The following is a 25,274-nucleotide window of genomic DNA, read 5'->3' as shown; positions in this document are numbered from 1 at the left end:
ATGAAAAATCAAGAGCCTCAAAAACCTGGGAGACCATATCAAAAGGTCTAGCATATTCATAAATGCAGTCCCAGGAGGAGAAAAGGAGATTGAAAAAAAAAAATTGATGGAATAAAGCACTGAGAGGAAAATTACATTTGTTCACAGGGGAAAAACCATTTGAACACTAATGACTTCTCATTGGAAAAAATGGAGGTCAGGAAATGGGAACAATAACCCTAAAATGCCGAAAGTGGGGTGGGGGAAGTTAATCTAGAATTACATATTCAGCAAAAATATTCCTCTAGAAGGAAAACAAAATAAAGGCATTTTCAGATTTTAACATTTGTCATACTTAATTTCCAGCAGATCTGAACTATAGATGTTGAAGTTTTTCAGTTTGAAAGGAAAGATATTACAAGGTAACTTGGATTTTCAGGAATAAATAAGAACAGCAGAAAAGATAATTTGGGTAAATATAAAATAACATTTTTTTTCCTTATTTAAATGAATATGCCTGTTCAAAGCAAATTATGACATTCTATTTTTTTGGAGTTTATAACATGCACTATGTGTAATACATTTAATAAGATAATGGATGGGGATCAGGGTAAAGAGGCTTATATGGTTATAAGTTTTCTATATTTTATGTTATATAGTACAATATTATCTGTAAATAGGCTACAAAGTTGTACATTTTGAACTGGGTTTGGTTTGTTCAAGTATACATGCATTTGAGGAGACTCATTGATTAGTACATATAAATTTTACCTCAAAGAAGAAAAGCTGGCAGGGCACAGTGGCTCACACCTGTAATCCCAGCACTTTGGGAGGCCGAGGTGGGTGGATCATGAGGTCAGGAGATCAAGACCATCTTGGCTAACACAGTGAAACCCTCTCTCTACTAAAAATACAAAAAATTAGCTGGGTGTGTTGGTATGCTCCTGTAGTCCCAGTTACTTGGGAAGCTAAGGCAGAATTGCTTGAACCAGGGAGGCGGAGGTTGCAGTGAGCCAAGATCGCGCCACTGCACTTCATCCTGGGTGATAGAGTGAGACTCTGTCTCAAAAAAAAAAAAAGCTAAAAGAGTTGATCTCTAGCTAATGATATACAAGTTTAAGTCTTTAGGAAGAAAGCGTATTTATGTTTAAAAGTTATTTTGAGCTGTATCAAAATAATAGGTTGATTGATGGATAGAGGAATGGATAAACACGTGATTTAGTGAATACAGTAAAATTTTAATTGTAGAATACAGGTGGTAAGAACATAGGCATTCTCTGTAAAATATTTCCACTTTTCTATTTTAAAATTTATTTTATTTCTAAATTTTGAGACAGGGTCTTGCTCTGTTGCCTAGCCTGGAGTGTAGTGGCAATCACAGCTCATTGCAAACTTGAACTCCTGGGCTCAAGTCATCCTCCTACCTCAGCCTCCGGAGTAGCCAGGACCACGTGTGCACTGCCACGCCTGGCTAAATTTTTATTTTTTAGTAGAAATGTGGTCTTGCTATGTTGCCCATGCTGGTTGCAAACCCCTGGGCTCAAGCAATCCTCCCACCTTGAACTCCCAAAGTGCTAGGATTAAAGGAATGAGCCACTGTACCTGGCCCCACTTTTCTCTGTGCTTGAAGTTTTCCTAAGAGAATATTGGAAAAGCAATTATTGCCAATCCATATTCATAATCAGGTGAGGGTGGAAAAATAAAATAGGAAAAAGAAGAAATTAGGAAATGGAGGATACAAAAATAAGGAAAAGAGATAGGCAAAACAGAAGCAGAGAAAACTGGATGGTAAGAGTGAGACATGTATGAAGAAAAACAAAGAAGAAAAGATAGAAGGAGGTAGACAGAGGGAGAGCGCAAAGTGCCAATCATTGGAAAATAGAAACGATAGTAAATAGTAGTTATCACCACCCTTTGTCTTTTGAAATATAATAAAGCAGTTTTGAAGTTAAAAATTAGAATTGTCATGGAATTCAAAATTATGCACATTTAAAAATGATTTGGGTATCTGCTTCAGAGTCTTAGAAATTATTTACTATCAGTCTAAAAGTCCCTTAGACATCTGAAATTTCATTATCTTATGTCTTGTCCTTGAAAAATCTGTAGTACAACATTCCAGTTGTAATACTGACAACCAGTTTTGACTAAGGGTTAGATCTGGAAGGAAGCCAGGATTCACTATCTCCCTCAGCTCCCTTCTAAGGTTATGCTTTCTACTTAGAGGTCACTTTAACTCACCATATAAATACACTGTTCTCTATCATTCTAATGCTGCATATTTTAACTATTAAATAATTGTTAATTAAGATATACTTCATATAGTTGCTCTCCATTAAGCAGAATTTTTCTTCTCAGTATCCAGTTATGTAACATCTGTGAGAGCAGGGCCCATGTCTAGTACTTAGCACAGTGTAAATACATGTAAAGCCCTGGACAGATATTTACTGAATCAATGAGTAAAGAGTGTTCACTGTTCTTCACAGTATCTCTTTCTCAATGGACTCTGCACAGAGATCATCAAGATTAGAAAAACAGTAAAGTTTGCATAATCACATCACATATAAGCAAGCAAACATTTACAAGAGTTCTAATAATATTTTATTTTATTCCTATGAATGTAAATTATAAATTTTGATCTTTTAAAAAATCCTAAATGGTTTAAAGAACTTACTGAGACTTGATTAACCCAGTTTTTAAAATAAAAAATCAAATTATAAATTTATATTATAAAAATAAGTGCCAGTTTTGCATAGTAATATAGTAACAAATCAACACTCTTCAAAGTTTAAAGGAAAAGGAAGCTGGTATTGGTTTCTATCTTTAGTCAGATCCAACTTTCATGAAGACAATAACTTCAGATCAGAATCAAATAAATTTCAGAACTCAGTTTGAGAGAAAAGGAAAAACTTTAGTTAAAATCTTTAAAATAAAATAATTATGACTATAAATCTCTTTAGTTAAATATGTACATATTACGTGGTATTTGTATAAAGAATGGAAACGGATAAAGTTTTTCAGGCAAATCTAATGCACAAATACACCATCTTTTAGAGTATAATGTCAGTTTATCATTCTTTAACAGCTGTGTTAGACAATGGCTCTGCTTTGTGCAAAACACGATAAACAAAATTAGGAAAAATTCTGCAAAATTATTTAGTTCCCCAAAGAAATTACCAAAATAGAAAATGACAAAAGAAAAAAAGGTTGTACACTGAAGCTTGATTGTATACACAGGCTACAATGACCAGCACTGATGTAACCCCCATATCTGCTAAGTCCTTGGGTAGCTTTAGTCTGAAGTAAAAACTTGAAGTCCTAGCAATTGTGCTTTTATGCAGCCACATGGCCAATAAGGTAGATATTGTCATAAAGGTGCCCTACAAAATCTTCACTAATATTCTGAGCAGCACGACGGGTATTTCGAATAAATTCTCTTTTTGACATTTTATTCTTCACATGAGGGCTAGTGAGGTCAATGGAAAGTAGAATCAAAGAGTAGCACAGTACATAGACAGCATCTAGAAGGAAAAAGAAACACTTCAAATTATTAGTTGGTTTATAAAATATGATTCCAAGGGCATCATATAAGGCAATTAGCTCATAAATATAGAGTGACCAATCCATCCCAGTTTGTTTAGGCTCTTCCCACTTTAGCATTGAAAGTCCTGTCATCCTGGGAAACTCAGTCCTGAGCAAATCAGGATGGTTATCTTTCTATCTAATACTAATTAAGCATGCATTTCTTTCAATTCAAAAGAACTTTAGAACAGTTTAGAAGTTTATAGTAAAAATTCATTCTAGATTTAAAAATTTTAGAACTGGCTTTCTTTTCATCTTTGCTTTCAAATGTGATATTTCTATTCAACTACCCATAAAATACATTTATACTGTCAGTATTTATCTTCTCTAAAAAAAGTTTATATAGATGCTTTTACAAAAACCCAATTTAATTTGAAAGCATCTTTAATGACAAGGAAGCATATTAACCTAGTACTAGAAAATGAAATGTAATAACTCAAAAGATTAATATTCTTATTTAAGATAACATGTTTTAAAGGCCTGTGGAATTTACATATTAATTTCAAAAGTAAATATTTAGAAGAAAGACTGCTACACCTGAACACCATGCAGCAAGATTTTATATATGCCTAGGATAATATCTGATGTTTAATACTAAAACAGTAACAAACATCATGATGGTTCTACTACTATGGTGCTATTTCGGAACCCTTCAGTCTTAAGAAGGCCAACTTGAACATTATGTCTTGTGAAGTATGCTCAATAAATTTCACATGACAGGAACATTTCTGTAATCTCTGTTTAATAAGATAAGCACAATAAAATTTTTGCTATGAAAAGTTAAGCTATCCCAATTGAAAAAATATGTAGGAGATTCAGGCTATATCATACGCACACAAACATATACATATAGATAGAGGTACACACAAACAATGAAAACCAGTTGTATTAAAACCAAATTTTAGTGAAAAATGGTGCTACCTATGTAATATGCAGATTATTAAAAACTTTAAAAATAATTTCTCAAGTTTTCAATTGGACTAGTAAAAATATCTAACACCCAAACAAGAATATTTTCTTAAAGAACTTATGTAGCTACTTTCTTAAAACAGTATATGTGTTTTTGCTCAAAGCAATAGGAAAAAAAAAGGATATGTGTGTGTGAATATATATGTACATGTATGTATATATGTGTATGTATAGCTGTTGTGTGCATACACACACAGTGTTTTAATGGAAAGTAGAATAAAAGAAAAGCACAGTACATAGTATCTGGAAGGAAGAAGACTGCTTATACTACATACATATTTCATGTATTAGTATTCTATGTGATACGTGTATATGTATTCTATAGAATTCTATGTATATACATATATACATATACATACATGAATGATAGCTATGTATATGTATATATTGCTATGTATATGTATATATGTATATAGACACATATACACATATTTGTATATATATAAATTTGTAATATATATTCTATATACATAGACATATATATATATAAATTTGCATAATATATAAAAAATATAGGGCTGGGCATGGTGGCTCACACCTGTAATCCCAGCACTTTGGGAGGCCGAGGCGGGTGGATCACGAGGTCAAGAGATCGAGCCCATCCTGGTCAACACGGTGAAACCCTGTCTCTACTAAAAATACAAAAAATTAGCTGGGCACGGTGGCGCGTGCCTGTAATCCCAGCTACTCAGGAGGCTGAGGCAGAAGAATTGCCTGAACCCAGGAGGCGGAGGTTGCGGTGAGCCGAGATCACGCCATTGCACTCCAGCCTGGGTAACAAGAGCGAAACTCCGTCTCAAAAAAATAAAAATAAAATAAATAAATAAATAAATAAATAAATGACTATACATAAATAGCTATGTACATATATATATATACACACACTCATATGCAAACAAATAGCTATCACAAATTATTTTTTCTAAGCTCACATAAATGATGTAGTCAGTCATTGCTACAAGCAGTAAAACAAGTATTTGTAATTACTGAGAATATTTGTCCCCACAGTGAGACAAACGTCTCATATGTCTCTGTTTTTACCTAAAGGTGGGCAGGGGGTGATGCACTATTAATATATATATTCTTACCGGGACTAAGGCCAAGTTCTCGCATTAAATCAGGGTTACAAGCACAGAACCTATGTGAGAACTTTGTTATAAGAGTTTCAAGATACTCTCCACGCTCTTCAGGGGCATGGATATGACGAAAAAATTCTCTCAGTGCATTTGGCAAGAATTGATTTCTAAAATTATGCAATGTTACAAGGTCATCCAAGACATCTCTCCTATAGAAAGAAAAAAAGGCACAGCTTTAGTTAACTTTTCTTCATTTAAAAAATGATAAGAAAAAACAACAAATTGCCATTTTTTGGATAAAAATACCTTATTATTGATTACTAGATTAGCTAATATTATAAAAGTATATATAATTCCTAAAATTAAAAAAATTTAAGTATGATTATTTAAGCAGTTAACTTTGAAATATCTTGAGTAGTTTACAACAAAACAAAACAAGTTAAAACCTAGTAATTTTACTCCTAAAATGAAGAAAAAAAGAATTTTGTAGTATTAAAATGAATAACTTCTTAAGTGTCTTCTTGGCTAAATCCAAATAGCAATAAAATTGTTTATTTTTCAAATTACGAAAGTAATGACAGTCTCCACTTATACCAATTCACATCTCCAGAGTAATAACTATTTATATAGACTTTTAAGAATGCCTATATATGCTATGTGTTGTTTCAGAATTTACTTTTGCTTTTTTCACACAGTGTATCGTGGACAGCTTTCTAAATCTTTACACTTAGATTCACCTAATTTTTTTTTAATGGCTTCACAGTATCCTATCTAATGGAAACAACAATCCTATTCATAAACGTTTAGCTTATCTACTATGATATAAATATTTGTGTGTATACATAATTTTTAAAAATCACTAGCATTCCAATATAGAGTCACATTTTGTTACAGTTCCTATTGAACTCAACCATGATTATATAATCATAATCTTCAACTTCTACCAATTGCATATAACAGGAATAGGCGAACTACAGCTACTAGGCCAAATCTGGCCTGCTGCCTGCTTTTGTAAATACAGCTTATTAGAACACAATCACACTAGTTTGTTTATGTATTGTCTATGTCTGCTCTCACCACAGAATGGCAGAGTTATAAGTAGCTGTGACAAAGACTGTATGACCCACAAAACCTAAAATATTTACAAAAAGGTAGGGTTCTTTACAAAAAAAAAAAAAGAAAGAAAGAAAACGAAAAAAAGCCCTGTGAAACCCTAGGTACTGGGCACTTAAACACAAAAAACTTGATGCATCTTTACATCTTTCAATGACTAGTATGCTGAAAAGTCAGGAATAACGTCTTAATCATCTGTGAACTACTACTCTAACAAAGTTTCTATAATATAATGAACATTTACAGATTATTGTTGAAAAATCCTGAGATACACAAAAATTTGAGAATTACAATGAAGGTAAACATATTTTGAAGCCATACATTAGATTAGCATGATATCTATAATTTTTAAAATGGTAGTTACGTTGCATCCAAATGTTGTCCCAATATTTTATGTTCATTAATAACCAAGAGTAAAGTGTACAAATGAAAGACTATCAAATCAGAACAGTATACTAACCATCATTTCTGTGTAAAACACTGCTACATGTTACATTCTCATAATTTTCACATTTGAACATGACATTTCTATTAGTATCTACATGCAAATATATATATATAACTTATATCCCCAGGATTTGGGGTTTATAACTATAATTTGTGTTTATACTAGGTTTTTATATGGTTAATTTCATAACTCAGAACTTTTACCAATATAAACACTTAGATTATGGCTACTTATTTTAAAAAGTCAGGGTTGCAGATTCCTCAAAAAAATTTTGTTTTGGTTTGCTACTACAAAGACGTTGGGGTTGGATTTTTTCATACTTTTACAATGGCAACTTCCTCATCAGCAAGTTAAAGCTCATAAAAGAAATGATATATGAGATATAGGAATCTTTTCCCTGTCTTTACTCAATTTTGCAATCAGATGATTACTATGTGATATTAGTTTTTAAAGTAAAACTTAACTCATCAAAAGCATTATTTAACTTATTTCACATAAAAAGTTAATTTTCATTTTTACCTTTCATCAAGATAGATTCTCAGTTTTTTCCAATTTAGAGTTCTTGTACAGAAGATAAACTTTGCTATTTCCTTTGGCGAATCATCTAGGATACCCTTGGACATAAAGTAGTTCACTCCCTAAGGCAGAAAGACAAGTCTACATAAATAAAATTGTCTTTATTTATACATTTTAACAATTAGGCAATAGCAGAACAGTAGCTATAAATTCTTTCCAGCATTAAGAGACTTTTTGTAGCTTTATCATGCAAATACAAGCTAGAACTTCAACTGAAACTATTTTATGTGGTTGATAGTTTACATGCAATGAAAAGCAGGAAATTCAAAGTTAGGACTGCTAGAGAAATCTTATTTAATTTTCAGGCTCATGTCAGGTAAAACTAACTATACAGAAATATGGCCTAATTTGGAGAAGGAAGCTGCAGATGAAACCACAATACAGACATTAAAACAAGCCTTGTAACAAACATTTCTACTGTCTAATAGAAAACATGATTTCTTAAAGCTCATATATATATTGTAGTATGCCCTTCAAGGAAATAGCTTCAAAAATACTCCAAATGAAAGATAAGCAATTAAAAAATACTCCAAATGAAAGACTAGCAATTTTATTCTGGAATAAAAATATTAAATTACTTAACTTAAAGAAGGCCCAACTCCAAGTCAATTTATAGGTTGCACTACTTTGGCTTTAAACATTGCTACATTCTACTAGAACCAAGCTACAATACACACTGAGAGAAAACATAATAAGACAAAATAATTCAATGTTTTTCATAGGATTTATCTTTGAATTTCCTTTTCTCTGCATGCAAAGTTTTCCAGAGAAGCATTATCCATAAGTTTGTATTTACTTTAGATTTTAACCACCACCAACAAAACACCAACAAAAAAACTCAAATGCTGAAAACAGTATTCTCTCACATATACAGAGGTCACATTCAAATAAATGTCTTAGCTGGATTTGAATGTGCAGTTATTGAAATAAAAGGCAGGTGGGTTTATTTCAACTTGTGGTTATCCAGATACATGCATTCCCATGAATACTTATGTCTGGATACTAGCACACTATGTGCTGTTAATTGGTAGAGAAAATGACGTATTATATACATACAACATAATGTTTCCACACATAAATTCCTTTGGCATTTCTTCACTTTACAAACACTTACATAGTACTCAGAAATATTACACACATTAAGAATTTCAAAAGTTGGAAGAATTTCTATAAAAACCTTTTCAAGATAAAAACTTTCTCATAAAATTTTTTATGTTAAAATTTTTTAAAAGTAATTTGGTACCATGAGGTAATGCTTTTGAAAGGTTGTAATTATCTGTGAGTTGCAATTCAAAGATAAGACTTTTTATATAAAACTACCTTTATGAGCCACCAAATAATATCCTACCAGCAATTCTATCAAATTTTCATGTGAATTTTAATAATACAACAGCAATGCTAAGGCACTAATTTTAGAAATGTACATAAAGAAAAGCAGAATGTGCTAACATGAAACTTTCTTGTCAACTCAGTTGTAACCTGTATTTCAGACTAAATCCTGAATACAAGGGCTAGAAAATGTAAGAGGATAAGATGGAAAGCCAAAATATTTCTTTGTAATGAGGCTTTAAGCGACTGTCCGAGGGGGCAGCAACTAGAACACTAATGCTTGTTCTATCCTTTCCTCCATTAGTTTGAATAATCGAGAGTTGACTGTATACTTAATTGATCTACTTAGCAAAAGTTAAGTCAGGTTTGTTTCCAAAATTCCTCAGTGTAAAAGCATAATGATATTTCAGAATTCTTTCCAGTATTTAATTTTAATTGAAATGATTTAAAAACAATGTCAATTAAGTATTATTTAACAGATTCTTTATTCGTACCTAAATCAGTATCTGAGATGTAGAACTAATGCTAAGCTACTTTTTAAAAACTGTGCAAAATAAACAAACCTACTAATATTATACATTAATGATATCTAATTATCTAGGTATATAATCTATGGCACTTTAATATCATTTGGTGATACTTAGTTATAAATTAACATTGGTATTTGCCTCAAGTAAAAATCATAAACTGTTGGCCATATTCTGTTTTATGAAAAACACATTTTGAGAATCTTATATCTAATCTGAGTTCTCCCAAATCAATCATATACACAGGAGTAGGCAAGAGCACAAAGAATTTTAAATCCAATCCTGAAAAGTGGGAACACAGGTTGAAATAAGCCAACTCTATTGGTTTTATGAGGAAAAGAGGCATCAGCTTCAGGCCTGGGATTCCTTTGGAGAGGAAGGTTACTTTCAAAGTGCTTACAAAGTGAATGGTAAAGGAATAACAAAGAGAAAAAAACATGAGACCAGATTATAACTGTCTCTAATAAGCAAGTGAAAGTCATCCAAATTTTTATCTTTTTATATATTAGGTAGGTGCGAAAGTGATTGCAGTTTTTGCCATTAAAAGTAATGTCCAAAAACCGCAATCACTTTTGCACCAAACTGCAATTAAATACAAAAAAAAAACATAAAACAGCATGAGGTCTGTTGAATAACTATACATTTGTTTAGTAAGTGGTATAAGCATTTTTAAAAATTATTAGAAGAATGGTACAGAGAAACTCCTAGACCATATAGGATATCAATGATTAGTCAGGACTAACTCTGAGCGGTGGGTATGTGCATGCATGTCTGTGCAGTGTCTCACATGCAAAGGAAATCATTAGTCTATATTAATATATATGTAGTACTCTGAAAAAGAAAGATTGTAGCTCAGCGTCATCTACATAATTGACTATAAAAGTGTCCAATTTTGGGTGCCACATTTTATGAGGCACATTGACAAATTAGGACTTATCTGGATAAAGGAAATCAAGGCCTGGTGAGATTGTTGAAGGGTGTAGAATTAATGTTATGTAAGAAAGAGCTGAGGGATGTAGAAGTATTAGGCCAGAGAAGACATAGTTAGGAAAGAAGAAAAGATTAAGACTTTAGGATATCTAAAAGGCTGCGTCACAAGGAAAAAGGAAAAGATGTATGTGGTTGGAGTAAAGATACTAAGCTCTTTTGGGGGGCTATGGATCCTTTTGGGTACTAGGAAAGTTATAGAACTTCTTCCCAGAATAATGCACATAAACATTTTGTAAAATAGAAATTAACTTCCATCTAAGGACTGCAGGTTACGAATCCCTATCCTAGATGAATATAGAAATAAAGTCAGGGAATGTCAATTATAGGCAGACAGGTTAGTACCACATAAGGAAGGGCATGCTTGTAACTTCAGCTGAGCTATTCAATGATCAATCATTTGTCTTTGCTTGCTTCAGTTTTTTTTTTTTACATTTGAAAATAAGATTAAGCTTCAAACTTAGAACTACTTAAATTTAAATGTTTAATCTATATATACTTTAACTCCCATTTCCAACTCTGTTCGACTTTTAGAATTATCTAAATTGTTGCAGTTACAATGTAGTTTCTTTTTTTGCATGTGGGGAGGATTCTAAGATAGTTTTGTCAGATAAGTCTGAGATGAATCATGATGGTGTCAGTCCTATAATGGGCTAAAACCATGATAATTTACCTCAGAGTTATCTCCAAGCATAGAGATAAGCTCTTTCAGGTGAAAGGAAACTATTGGCTAAAATATATTTAAAAAAATAGTTTTAAAGGATAGTTACAGTGGGTAAATAAAATTCCTCTTATGAAAACAGATATTAAGCCACATATTTCTTGGGAAAATAACAAATGGTAAATAATGTTCATGCTACTAATTATAAATTTCCTAGTAATCTAATTTTTTAACAAAAGTATGCAATTCATTTTACATTTAGACAGAAAGATGAATGCCTAGAGACTAGTTTGTAAAACAGATAAATTTATATCTGTGCATATTTACATATAAAATGCTTTTTAATACATGAAATAATACATTATCTGCATCTTATTTTTCTTTTTATTATTTTTTTTTGGCAGTCATCTTTGACTATTTACATCTTATTTTTAGAATATGTTAAACACAAGGTGTGATATGCAAGGTACTCAGTGATAGACACTGAGCAGTGTAAGACAGAGTTCTGTCCTAAGAAAATTTAAAGTTTATCTGTGGCAATGAGACATATATATAAACATCTAGAATACACACATGTACCAAGGTATATCAATAATATATGGCAGTAGAAAAAACCCTAAATGAATGCTTATGAAAAATAAGTGTTTCAGTAGTTCAATGAAAGGAAAAATCACTATGGGATAGGACGTTTGGATAAGGTTTCCTGCTAGAGATTAGACTGAAGGAATGTAAGGGGTTTAGATAGCTCTGAATGAGGGGAACACTGGAGAAGAATATTCCAGTTAATACTGTATTATATAAGCAAAAGCAATATAAAATTTTTAAAGACTATTTTTAGGAAAGGGGAAATATTTTGGGTGTGAGATCAAGTCTAAAACCAGTTTATGACAGTGACAGAAATAGGGCTGACTTTTAGGGTAAGAAGTTTATTCTCTATCCTAAATTTAACCTGAAGCCTCTGAAGGCTTTAAACCTGATGAAGCAATGGGCTGCAATATGAATCTGGCAGGAACATAAGGAAAATAAATGAAAGAAAAATTAGACAGTAGGCTATTCAGCAGAGCACCCACTGAAAAAATAAAAATAGATAGTAGGCTATATACGTCCAGGTCTGAACACATTAAAAAGAACTAGAAATATGCTACGTATATGAAAATAACTTGATAAATATGCTGGCTATCAAGCAAGCAACAATGAAAAGTGAAAGATAGTTGATGTTTCTGGCTTAGATGAAGAGGGAAATGACTGACAGAAAAATGTTGGATAGGTCAAAAATAAAGTCATAGAGGGTGTTGATTTGAAGAAAACAGTGATGAGTTAGCTTTTAGAAATGTTCAATTTTCAGTGATGACAGATATAACGAGAAAGGCATAGTAGGCAGTTGGTAATGAAATAGGATATATTTTAAAAGTGAGGGTTGAAGATACAGGTTCAGTATCTTGGATGAGAAGGATCAGTAAGGGAGTAGTTAATGAAGAGAAGGACAGAATAACAAACATTCCAGAGGCCCAAAGCCTTTGAGTTAAAGAAAAGGGTGTCTAGTGCAATTACAAGTATGATGGAAAGAGCATCATTTTTAGAAGGACCAAACCATGGCTCTGCCACTTAATGATGATATGAACACAAACAATTGACTCAATCTTCCTGAGCCTCAGTTTCCTAATCAGTAAAAATCTTAGCGGGCTAAGTGCATAGCAAAAGGAACACAGCTAGTTTTCTTTTTCTTTCAGATAGCTCAAGGAGACTAAAATAGGAAGAGGGCACTGAGTTTGGTGACTGGGAGGAAAGGAAGAAGTGACTTTCAAGAGGTCTCTTTCCATACAGTTGCAGAGGCTGAAATATAAGAAGCAAACGAAGAAATGAGCTCAAGGTAAAAAAAACTGAGTATTGTTCACTCATTTGAAAAATATATTAGTACAAAGGAGGAAAAATGAATGGCAAAATTAAAGGAAAAAATGAGAAAATAATTTTTTTTCATGATAATTTCAACCTACTCATGTTAGAAGACAAAAAGAGAGAGTTAATGGAGACAGGAAAAACTGAGGTGCAGAAGATTTTGCTGCAGGGGCAGCAAAGATAGCATGGGAAAGGTCTGAAAATGCTGCTGGAGTTTTAATGATTAGCTGGGGGACAGCACAGTAGTACTGGTTCTGAGACAGCTACAGAAAGAAAGTAAAAAACAGAAAACAAAGAACATGTTGGTTTCTTTCTTAGAGAGGACTATCTGGGAAGCATTGGAAAAGAGAGGGCTAATTTGGATCCCTGGGCAAAGTGGTGAAGATTTCTGTCAATAATGATGCAATGGTACGACTGGGAATTAATTCACTAGATATAAACTCAAGGAGTGCCAAACAGCAATGAGAATCTAGGTGAACCTAATGTGAATTCAACCCATCTCTTGTTAAGGTTAAGCAAAATCTACCATACAAATGTTCAGAATCAATAAATATATATTTGGGAGCCGAGTGAATTCTAGAAAATTAGAAATGCAAAGCCAAATGAAAAAGTACTAACTATTGGTACTGAAAGTACTGGCTACTGGCACAGACACCTGGCATAAACATTGTGTAACAGTTGGTATCAATATAAGTTACATAATATTTTGTTTTGTTTTATTGGTGTCACTAATAAAACAAAACTGTCACATACTAGGGAGAACCCTTAATTTTTTTCACAAAAAAAACAACTTAGTAAAGAGATTTAGAAAAAAATTTGATTTAGTAAGTTTTGTTCAATTTTGTCCTTGTATACAATGTAAAATCTAGTACAATGGCGACTATTTCTCAGGTAATAAACTGTCCTCAGACCATTATATAATAGAAAGCCAACTGGACACTGCATTTAATTTTCTTTAAAAAAAAACATTTTGAAGACTTTAAAAAATAATAACTCTTAAACAAGTAGTTCAATCTAGATTTCTAACTTTTCTTTCAATATGATAACCAATATATTATTTTTCAAATATACATTTTAAGCACAATGAAATTAACTGAATATATTATTTTTCAAGTATACATTTGACCACAGTGAAATTTAAACTGAAATGTAACATATACAAACTAAAGGTAATGCAAAAAATTAAGTGATACAATATATGTTATGAATAGTAAAAAATAATTGGCACATCTGCAGGTCAAATGGGAACGTTCCCATTGTTTTGTCTGAAAATAGCAGCAGCAATGGCTAAGATAACTGCTCTGATACTATTTCTTCTTTTCTACAGTGTTTCAAGAATTGCTAAGGTAAATGCAAAATCTATCAATTTTTACCAGTCCAGAAGTTTTCACTCTCCCTTTAATCAGAGAATATGTGCTCTATAGTTAAGGAAGGGTAGGCCCCAAAGAATGTGAATAGTTGAGAATAATTTATCTGAGGATATTTATTTTGCAAATAAAAAATCAACACCTTGCTTTTTAGCTCCCGTAAAATAAGTGCAAAAGGTTTCTTAATTAGTAAGTTTAAGATTAGGTGTCCATGTTTTTATCCTGTCATTTCATTTCATTCTACCCACTAAACTTTGTAATGTTTTCTGCCTTCTGTAATTTTCCATGTCCTTCTATGCTTAACGCTGACCTTGAGCACATACATAACAGAAATGTCACACACTGCTTTTATCAAGTTGCCTATAAATGTTACAATAGTTATTCATAATACAGTCACTAGATTCAAAGACTAAAGTAAAAACTATGCCCAGATTTTAAAAGTTGTCCTAGATAGAAAGATTATGAGTACTAAGTTTTCCTCTCACTGGGGAACCCATAACTGGGCTATTCACTGGCAGGCTCTGTGCTACACAGAACAAAGAGGAAACGGGGCAATGAAAATTGAGAAATAAATGCAAAGATAGTTTTCATGTCAGTTTTAAGCCTGAATAGCAGATTTCAGTCTCCTCTCTTCCAGAGGAAGAACAGAGAGCACACACTGTCCACACTGAAGTGAGAGAATTAATAGTTATGAACAGACGGTGCCAGTATCCTGTAGCCAGTTCTCTCTGATAGTTATGAAACATAATACCATATTTTGTCTAGAGGACAATGAAGAGTCATATTATTCAGTTTTGATTTTACATTTACCTTTCATATAATATGAAACCAGTTTATGTATAAACACTTTGAATAGGCAAAGATTTCAGCTAGAACAATTTATGGAAGACTTTTCAACATATTAAAGGGCAGGATGCTGAGGAATTGCTAAAGACAGAGACACAGACACCTGAAATTATTTGTAGTTAAACTATATCAACAGAAAATCTCACATAAAAGAGGGATAGTTTAAGGAAAATCTAAATAAAAATAAAAATTTCTTCCAATGGAGTCCAGGGAAAACAGACAGGAGGTATAGGACAGATCTTTCTGCTTATTTTTCAAGAGAGAAAAAGCAATGACAAACAAAATAACATGAACCTAATTATCTAAAGTTTTAAATAATCAAAAGTCCCTATTAATTAGTTCTAATAGCCTCAAACAGAAAAAGAACTACATCTGTGAATTCTAGTATCCTCCAAAAGAATCACATTTGTAACTTGGATGAATCAATATAAGAAAGTATTTCCTAAATGATAAATTACTACTATCAATTAAGCATAACAATCGTTATTATAATTATTATTGAAAAAGTTGCTGGTAGCTGAGTCAAGCTTCTTGGAAAAGCCCCCTCTATATCTAATCTGTCTCTATATCAGAAAAAGAAAGCATTCTAATCAAAATATGGAGATAAAACTATTAGGTTATGATTAATAACTGAAACTAATGATGAGAAAATGACACATTTAACAATGATGTCAGCTAATTTAGAATTCTTGCTTTATAAAAATCACATACAAATACTGGATTTGCAATATGCATATATACAACTATTTAAATGACTAACTCATAAACACTAGTTTCATCATATTACCTAGATTTTAATATGTACATTTATAAATATATTTTAACAGCTCTGAAACAGTTTTAAAGTAAACAACATTAAAAAAAAAGGTCTTACTAACAGACAAGCACAGAAGCAAGTTGGGACTTACATGATAGTTTCACTGCCAGCACATGTATACACCTAATCATGACGTAAGTATCTGTTCATCCTGCCAACATTGCAGCCAAGACACATATTTTAATTTTAACATAACTCTGGACCCCTAATTACTGCTTAAATGTCAAAAAGATTAAACTCAGCAGCACTACTGAAACAAAATGTTACTGTATATGCAAAAGATTGCATATACATGTCTGAAATTACAAAGACAAAGGGTATCATTTAAAGCCAGGAGAAATCAAGGTGATCAGTACATACATCATGAAGGACCATTAGTCAGGTGTCATATAGTTATCTACTAGAATCTAAAAGTTCCAGAGGAGGAAGAACTCCAAGGCCTAGAACAGCACCTTGTTTTTGGTATTTTAAGTTGTTGTAGTTGCACCTTTAGTACAAATATACAGTTACAGTTGGGTGAATATTTACAAGCAGGTTTAACATGTCTTATTTCATTTAATCGTCACAAGAACACTATGTTGTAAGTACTATTATTGTCCCCATTTTACAGAAGGGGAAACTGAAGCACAGAGGTTAAATAACTTGCTCAGAGTCAACATCACATAAATTACAAGTGGTAGAGACCCTTAATAAATATTCATTGAATGAATATTTGAATCTACATGTACAAAGCTTCCAGCTGACTTTCAAGAGATGCTGTAAACTTTTGAGGATTATATAATTCAACCCGAGGAAAAATACAAAAACAACCTCCTTCCAAAAAATCTATAAGTGGGATCAAATATATAAGGTAGATAAAACCCCAGTGCACTTTGAAATACTTCAAGTTATGAATTCTCAAAGGTCAGAGTCACAATCCAAATAATCAAAAGTAGCATATCACTTTGATGCTACATTTAACTGCTAATGACCAAAAAAGATTTACAGAAATCTTAGGAATTTTGTTATAAAGAAGGCAACTCTTTAAAAACTTTATGATATAAAAGCAGAAAATGTTATATAGTTTAATGGATAAATGTACACTACAGTTAGCTGGTTTAAAAAATGCTCTTAAGGTAGTGTTTTCTTCATACTCCCATAGTTCAAAAACTGTAAGTTGATTGATATCTTACAATTGATGACATTCAAGAATTGAGGAAATATTATCCTTTGGATTTCTGATACAAAACTCAGATTTTGAAGTAACATCTGCTAGTAACAACAATTGCTAAATTCATGAAAGACATGTAGGCTCTAGCGGCAAACGCCTTGGACATTAGAGCTGAGAACTTAAATCTAGAAAGTGATATCAGGTTTCACTAAACTGTGATTCCCACTGTATAAGGAAAAATATATTGGGAGGTATCGAGGGGGTCAGGTAGTGATTGATAAGGAAATAAAAAGCAAACAGATATTTCTTTGAAATGTACTTAAAATACTCAATGTACCACTGCAAAGTCTCTAGTTACATTTATTTAAATTGCTAACAAAAGTAAAATTCAAATAAAAATTGTTCATTTTAGCATATCATATTTTAATATTAGAAATTTAAAAATGTGTCCTAGGATCAAGACATTATCCACTAATTTCAGCTTTTACCCTAGACAATTCACACTCAATAACATAGCAAATTAGTAGCTCACGTAGCACACTGAAGAAAACAAGAGCAAAATATGTCAGGTGGTTTGACTGATGAATAAACTATGGAATACTCTAAGGCCTGAATCTCTTTTTCAACTAGATAAAGATTAAAAGAGGGCCTGGGAAATTAGTCTTTCTTTGAAGTTTCTGAAAGATTTATTCCGAGTCCACAAACCTCCTCTGGGAACTAATTTTAAACTACTGGAAGACAAGGGACAAGAAGGGTGGCTGGGATAGAGTATGGTGAGGGCAAGGTGTAAACTAAAGTTGTCATAAAAGACAAAGGGTAAAGTTACCCTCTTAATCATAAAATCATCTGATGGATCAGATTAAAAAGAGCTGGATGGATAGATACACACATAAACACATACATATCCACACATACCACATTACTCTTAAAAAAAGAAAATGATCTCCAGTTCAGCACCATTTGACTAATTGTAACTAGTCACTTGAAAGTATTAACGTGTCTAGGCAGAGGAGGAGGGTATTTAGCGTCTGAGAGACATAATTTTTCACTTTGACTCTAATGCTGATCAAGGGGAAGGAGCTTGCCATGAACCCCAGCATTTTAGCTCCTGTAGGGAAACAATTCTTACAGATGGGTTAGCTAGTTAAGCCATATTTGGTGAGGGACTCCTCTCACTGTCACCTACCTTCTTTTGCCCTGATTAAATTCCCTTCAGCAAATTTGGAGATAAATTGACGTGCTACTGGTAGTTAGCAATGTCTGTTTATGAAACAGAATCTTGCTTTGTCAACCAGGCTGGAGTGCAATGGCATGATCATGGCTCACTGAAGCCTCAACTTCCTGGACTCAAGCGATTCTCCCACCTCAGGCTTCTAAGTAACCGGGACTCCAGACACATGCTACCATACCTGGCTAATTTCTGTACTTTTTGTAGAGACCGGGTTTTACCATGTTGCCCAGGCTGGTCTAAAACTCCTGGGCTCAAGCGATCCACCTGTCTTGGTCTCCCAAAATGCTGGGATTACAGGTATGAGCCACTGTACTCAACTAGCAATGTTTATTTTTAAAAATTTGCATTGAGGGTTACATCTCAAACTCCTAAGAGTTTGTATAATAATAATAGCAATAATACATTGGATGTCTTTGGTTATAAATAACAGGAGACCCAGTTCAAAAAAAGGGGGATATATTTACTTAAAAAATAATATTACTTTGCATAACGAGAAGTTCCAAACAAATATGGCTCCAGGTTGTTAGGCTCACAGATAGCATCACAGATCCAATTCTTTCTTTCTAGTCTGCTATTCTTGGTAGGGTAACTAATAACTCTCATGGCTACCAGATGGCTGCACATGGTCTTGTCATTATATTTTCACATACCAATGCCTAGAGGTGTACATGATGCCTGTGCTTGTGCATGTGAGCATGCACATACAATACTACTTCGTTTTGTCTTTTTAAAACCTAAAAAATAGGCTAGGTATGATGATTCATGCCTGTAATCCCAGCACTTTGGGAGGCTGAGGCAGGCGGGTCACTTGAGGCCAGGAGTTCCAGACTAGACCGGGCAACATGGTGAAACCCTGTCTCTACTAAAAAAAAAGATTAGCCAGGTGTGGTGGCGTGCATCTGTAATCCCAGCTACTTCAGAGGTTGAGGCACAAGAATCACCTGAACCCAGGTGGTGGAGACTGCAGTGAGCTGAGATCACACCACTGCACTCTAGGCTGGGCAACAGAGTGAGACTCTGTCTCAAGAAAAAAATCAAAATAAAAAACCAAAAACAAAATCTTTCTCTACATACACCTTTTCCAACCTCATGAGTCAGAGGCAGATTACACAGTTGCCATAAAAGCCAAAGGGAATGGAGTTTGGAATAATCCATATTCAACTCTGGAGCCTAGGAATGCAGCCAGCCACACAACTGGTTGAGGCACCTTCCCTAGGGAGAAGTCTAAATGGTGGGTTATAAGCCTTGCTTGTATAGGCCCAATGTGATTTTTAAAAAATTACTTTTACCATAGGATATAGCAGCATTAGAAAGAACCCCAAGAGATCTCTTGAGTTTCACCTATATCCTTTTGCCACATTGGATAGTATTATTTCCCTCTGGTTATTAGGCTTAACCACTTCAACTACAGCCTAACTACCGCCCTTCATATTCCTGCTCTTCCTTTTTAACATTTTGATGTGTTTGCTTAGTAGCAGGAAGACCTAAAATGGCAAGAAGGTAGGGTCAGCTACCAATTCAAATTGTTGTGCCACTGGTGCCAATGTTCCTCCTTTAGATACTGAGGCCTTTAACCCAGAAGATACCAGAAATAAGGAAGGCTGAATCACACATTTTTTAAGTGGATCACTAGTTAAAATAGTGTTACAGATGCTTGGATGCCTTAACAAAGGCTATTTCCCTTTTTCCATTTCTTCTAGCATCTTAGCTGCAGTTGTTGAATTATAAGTCTAAGCCAATCATGTAAGCTTTCTATTCTATTCTCCAGTGCTCTAGGGGTGTTTGTGTGATTCAGTTATGTTCTGTAAGAAATGAGTAGAAGCACGTTGAAGGCTTCTGAAAAAGATTTTCCTCCCTAATAAGTATAAGGAATATGAGGAGAAAACTTTTTCTGCTTCTCTTTCTTCGCACTGGGGTACCGTCATAAGGGAAGTGGTATTTTGAGCTGTGGTAAGCATCTTGCTATCAAGGGAGAATGAAAGTCAACACACCATGGGTCTATCATGAGATCATCATCTCACTAAAATAACTGGGACCTGCCTCCAGGACTCTTTAGAAGTAAACAAATGTAAAGGGTTTAAGTCACAGTTTAGGTTCTCTGTTCCTTGCAGCCAAAAACATCTTAGCTGATGCATACAGGGAGAAGTGGGTACTGAAAGAAGCCAATCGTAAAATGTGGAACATGCTGAGCTGAGTAGCGTTATGAAGAGTGCTGAGGACTCAATTTTTCCTAGCTAGATCTTAGTCTGTATCACAGCCAAGAATTAGAACTTTGAGTTTATTTTTCTCTTTCTTTATACTCTCCGGCACTGTTTGAAGTATGTGTGTCTTACTGTCAACCTGGCTAATGTTCTACTACCTGTAAGTTTATTCCTGAGAGATTCACTTTCAGTAGAAAGATAAAGTCAAATTTCTAGATGTATAGAACTAAGGGTAAAACTCAAAAGGTAGTACATTTTCCAAATTAAAAACTATCTTAGTGGCCTGTCAGCCTTCATTAGCAAAACCTCTGTATTGCAGGAAGTACTAAGATTTAAGAGTTAGTACAGAGAAGGAGATATCAAGGAAATAATGATGAATGGTCTGTATTTGACGCAGATACTTATATCAATGTGTACAGGCAGTTATTTGAATTCAATATTGCTTACAGGTTTATTGTCTTACCCTTATTGCCCAAAGTAACACTTCCCTTTCCAAATCAGATGGTAATCAAAATATAAAATGGAAAAATCTCTCAGTCTGTCAAGACTCAGTTCAGCTTTCAGGGTTTTTTTGTTTGTTTGTTTTGTAGTAAGTACTATCAGACCAAAGGAAAGAAAACAATAATAGACCCACAGATTTTGACGAGACGATTACATCAGATAATTGTAGGTGAACAACAGGGTATTTCAACCATTCTGAAATATTTATTTACACACAGTAAGATTATGGATAATCTATACTAGGTTATCTCAAAGTATATACCCTGGAATGCTTTTACCTTCCGCCCCCTAAAAACGAACACCAAGTCAAACAAAATTGGATATATATTGTATACAACATCTCCCCTGTTAGATAGTCACGATGTGCATCAAAGTAAAAGTTAATCTGTAAATAAGCCAACTAATCACAATCTATCATGTTTAAATTAGACTTAAGAATTCCTATTTAACTGTGTATTGCCAAAGAATGCATTTGGGAAATGCTTATTGGTACATTCTAATAATACCCACGAAGGATTTCATTCCCTAGGAATAAAAGTTAAAGTTATTTTTTGCCACTATTGCTATGCTATGAAGTAATGGTAATGACCATTTTGTTGTTGCATATTGGAGCAAAAAGTCATTAACATATATCTGAGATACCATTCATAAAAACTGAATATATATTCCTCAAATGGTTTCTATAATGGAGAACTACAAATTTCCTGTTCATACTTTAGCTGGTCCGATAACAAAAGTAATATGTTATCTTGAAAATAAGTTGCATATTCATTTTTATCTAAAACATGTGATAGGTTAAATTTACAATATTTTTATAATATATTCAAGATCAATTTAGTAAAATGCATAAAATTATATGCATGTGGATATTTCTGTATGAATAACAAATAAAATGCTTAGTCATTAAATAAAAAACTTTTGTTATCTGACCCCAATGAGGATATTTAAAACAAAAAACTGTTTAGAAACACATTTAGACAAACAAAAATAAGCTTATATTAAAGTTAAACCAGTTCATGACCAATTTTTCAGATTCTAAATTTAAAAATAACTATATCAAGAAAATGTTTTAATATACATTGGAGTATGAGTAATATAGTTTACTGGTTATTAAATAAAATTACTTTATTATACTCAGCAAGTGGAATAAAATTGACACACACAACTTGTACATGCAGGAGAAATACAACTTAATGTAAACAGATGGTTTTCAGCACATTCCTTTACTAGAATGTGGACACCTGCCACAAAGTACACAAGCTCATGCACAAGATCAAGACGTTACATACAGCTGAGATCACAACGTCATGCATAGTACAACAGCGTGCTAGATTATCGTACCACAAACTGTGCAGATGTTCTCCCCCACCCCATGAGCCACTGCCAGCAGCTGCTGTGGAGTTTGGTTACCCATATCCGTGACATGAACGGTGTCCTTTGGAGAATCTTGTTCCCTGTGGCTGTAAGTATTCTTATTTTTATAATATTTTAATGATTCTTGCTATGAAAAATGTTAAGTACAATACTGGAAATTATGGAAAAGTAGACTTTTTACAATACTAGGCAATTATATACATCTTATCTCAGGTACTTGCAATAAACATCACATATTTAAACATAACATCAAAAATAATTTACTGCTCAGAGTTAAATGAACCCAAAATATGTCTGATGACAGTGCTCCAGTAAGTGGGGAAAAGGAAAACAAAATGCAATCTCCAAAAAGTACCACCTAATTTTGAGCACTCAAAAAACGTGGCAAGAGTCATTTTAAAGTCTGGCTAAAGTATGACTCATACAGATAAGTGCTATATAAGAACATTTATCAGGATAGCTCTTTCACTTACATGATTTCAATTTTGAAGACGTGACTTGGTAAACAATTAGCCAAGTTTACATTATTTATGTTAGTCAATGAAATAAATACAGAATATAGTCATTGAAATACCTCCCCTCATTTCTCTGAACCTATTAAGTATATAGCAATGTCCTTTTTTCCCTAAATATTTCCTAAGTGTATTCTGGTAAAGATAGCATTCTCTTTTGCTATTAGGTAACATCTACTAAATTACATGTTCATAAAAGCATAGAATCAGAATTTTGGAACCACGAGATACGTTGAGTGGCTCAGCTCTATGCCTCTTGACAGTATTCTATGGCCCTTTTAGGAAGGTAAATTCAGTGCTTCTGGAATGTTCCAGACTATCTTTAAATCAGGCCAGGGAGCGGGAAAAAAAAAGAAAAGAAAAGAAAATACAGCCAACTCTCAATAACAATGGAAGGTAGGATAGATAAGTAAAATCTGAAGATGTAAACATCTTATTTTAATTAATAACTTGAATCCCCCCTCTTAACAAACATTTGGTTTGTAATTTTTAAAAAATTATGTCAGATATAAAAAGAACTTGAATTATAGCTCTTTTCTCTGCCCCCTCTCCAAACACTCTAGAGGAGGTACTAACAAGAACTGTATAGTCTGATATTTGTAGCTGCAAAGTTGAAAACCTATTTTTACATTTAGCTTTTCCAAATTAGATATTTAAACCTATACATATATTAGTATATGAGGACCCATGTATATTTTCATCTTTGTGTAAAAATGATTGCTTTATAATTTGTTTAAAAATTGGCATTCTTTTAGCAAGGAATGACTACTTACCATAATCAATATCAGAAGTTACATCCAACTTTTCTGAGTTTGTAACAATCTACAACTTAGTACTTACCAGGTTACATTTCCCTTAGAATGTAACATTTGAAAGTGATATGAATTGAAGATGAGTTTTTACTCAACAGCAGAATAATTTATGACAGGAGCCAGCACACCTTGATTAAATGGGCATAAGACTGGGGCTGACAACAGCTGCCTCTCCTGATTCTTATGTACTGTACAGTAAAACACTGTACCATTCTGCCTCAGTTTTACTCCAGCGATCATCACTCAATTACCTCAAAAGACTGATGCAAAATATATACCTTTATTATGATCATGATCACTGAGACAGGTCTCACTCTCACAGCTTACTGCACTCTTGACCTCTGGGGCTACGTATCTTTATTACGATTATTATCATTGAGACAGGGCCTATCTCACAGCTTACTGAACACTTGACTGCTGGGGCTCAAGTGATCCTCCTACCTCAGCCTCCCGAGTAGCTGGGACCACAGGCATGCACCACAATGCCTAGCTAATTTTTTTTTATTTTTTTGTGGTGACAGGACCTCTCTATATTGCCCAGGCTGATCTCAAACTCTTATGCTCAAGTGATCTGCCCGCCTGAGCCTTCTAGAGTGCTGGGATTATAGGCGTGAGCCATCAGACCTGGCCTGCAAAATAATCATCATATGAACTGTTTTAATTAGCAACAAATAATGTTTAAGTCTAAATAAAAAATTAAGAATAATAAAGTCTCTAAAAGTATGCCATTATTTGAATATGTATGTGCAACAGAATCTCTTGTAAGAGCAGGTATGCCACAGTGCAAGATCAAAAAAATGACATTCTTATGTTGCCATATGTTTACATGGAAGATAACTGGGATTTGACCAAAAACAGATGAAAACAAGTATATTTTATAATAAAAGGCATAAGAAAAAATGTGTGATAAAGGGACAAGTAATGACATTTAAATTTATGGTAAATAGTTTATCCATTTATTTTCATTTCTGAGAATGATCATTAGATTCTAAAAAGCAATATTATATTGGTAAATGTGTAATTTGAACTTCGTAGAAATCATTCTAATTTCATTAAGGTATCAGTTTGCTATTCATTGACAGTAATACCTCTTTAAATAGTGATGAAATAAAAGAAACACCTGAATTTAAATATTATACCAGGCTTTACAATATACATACTTTGCTGTATTTCTGATACACGACTGATAAGAAGGATAACAGTAAACCTTTGCAATGGCATTTTATTTTAAATTTATGTACCATAAAAATTTAACAAAAAATAAACCATACATAATAAGTAAAAATCAATTGATTAAAAAATGGTATCACTAGTATTATGATA

At 33.2% G+C, this 25,274-nt stretch overlaps 1 protein-coding gene across 2 annotated transcripts in view; it reads right to left on the bottom strand.

The window, feature by feature from the left end:
- Positions 1-2,866: 2,866 nt before the first annotated feature.
- Positions 2,867-25,274, bottom strand: part of FBXO8 (F-box protein 8) — a 46,807-nt gene continuing 24,399 nt past the window's right edge. For both annotated transcript variants that reach the window (XM_012454686.3, XM_012454687.2), the window contains exons 4-6: positions 7,684-7,802; positions 5,616-5,812; positions 2,867-3,497 (exon numbers count right to left, since the gene is read on the bottom strand). In XM_012454686.3, the coding sequence (XP_012310109.1) occupies positions 3,310-3,497; positions 5,616-5,812; positions 7,684-7,802 (504 nt within the window). In that variant the 3' untranslated portion in view covers positions 2,867-3,309. The remainder of the gene's footprint in view (positions 3,498-5,615; positions 5,813-7,683; positions 7,803-25,274) is intronic.

Source organism: Aotus nancymaae, unplaced genomic scaffold (assembly GCF_030222135.1).
Source record: "Aotus nancymaae isolate 86718 unplaced genomic scaffold, 86718_ANA_hifiasm-v0.15.2.pri h1tg000115l, whole genome shotgun sequence".
Taxonomy (NCBI): Eukaryota; Metazoa; Chordata; class Mammalia; order Primates; family Aotidae; genus Aotus; species Aotus nancymaae.
Note: the sequence above shows the minus strand (reverse complement) of the source record. Positions and strands in the feature narration are given on the sequence as shown.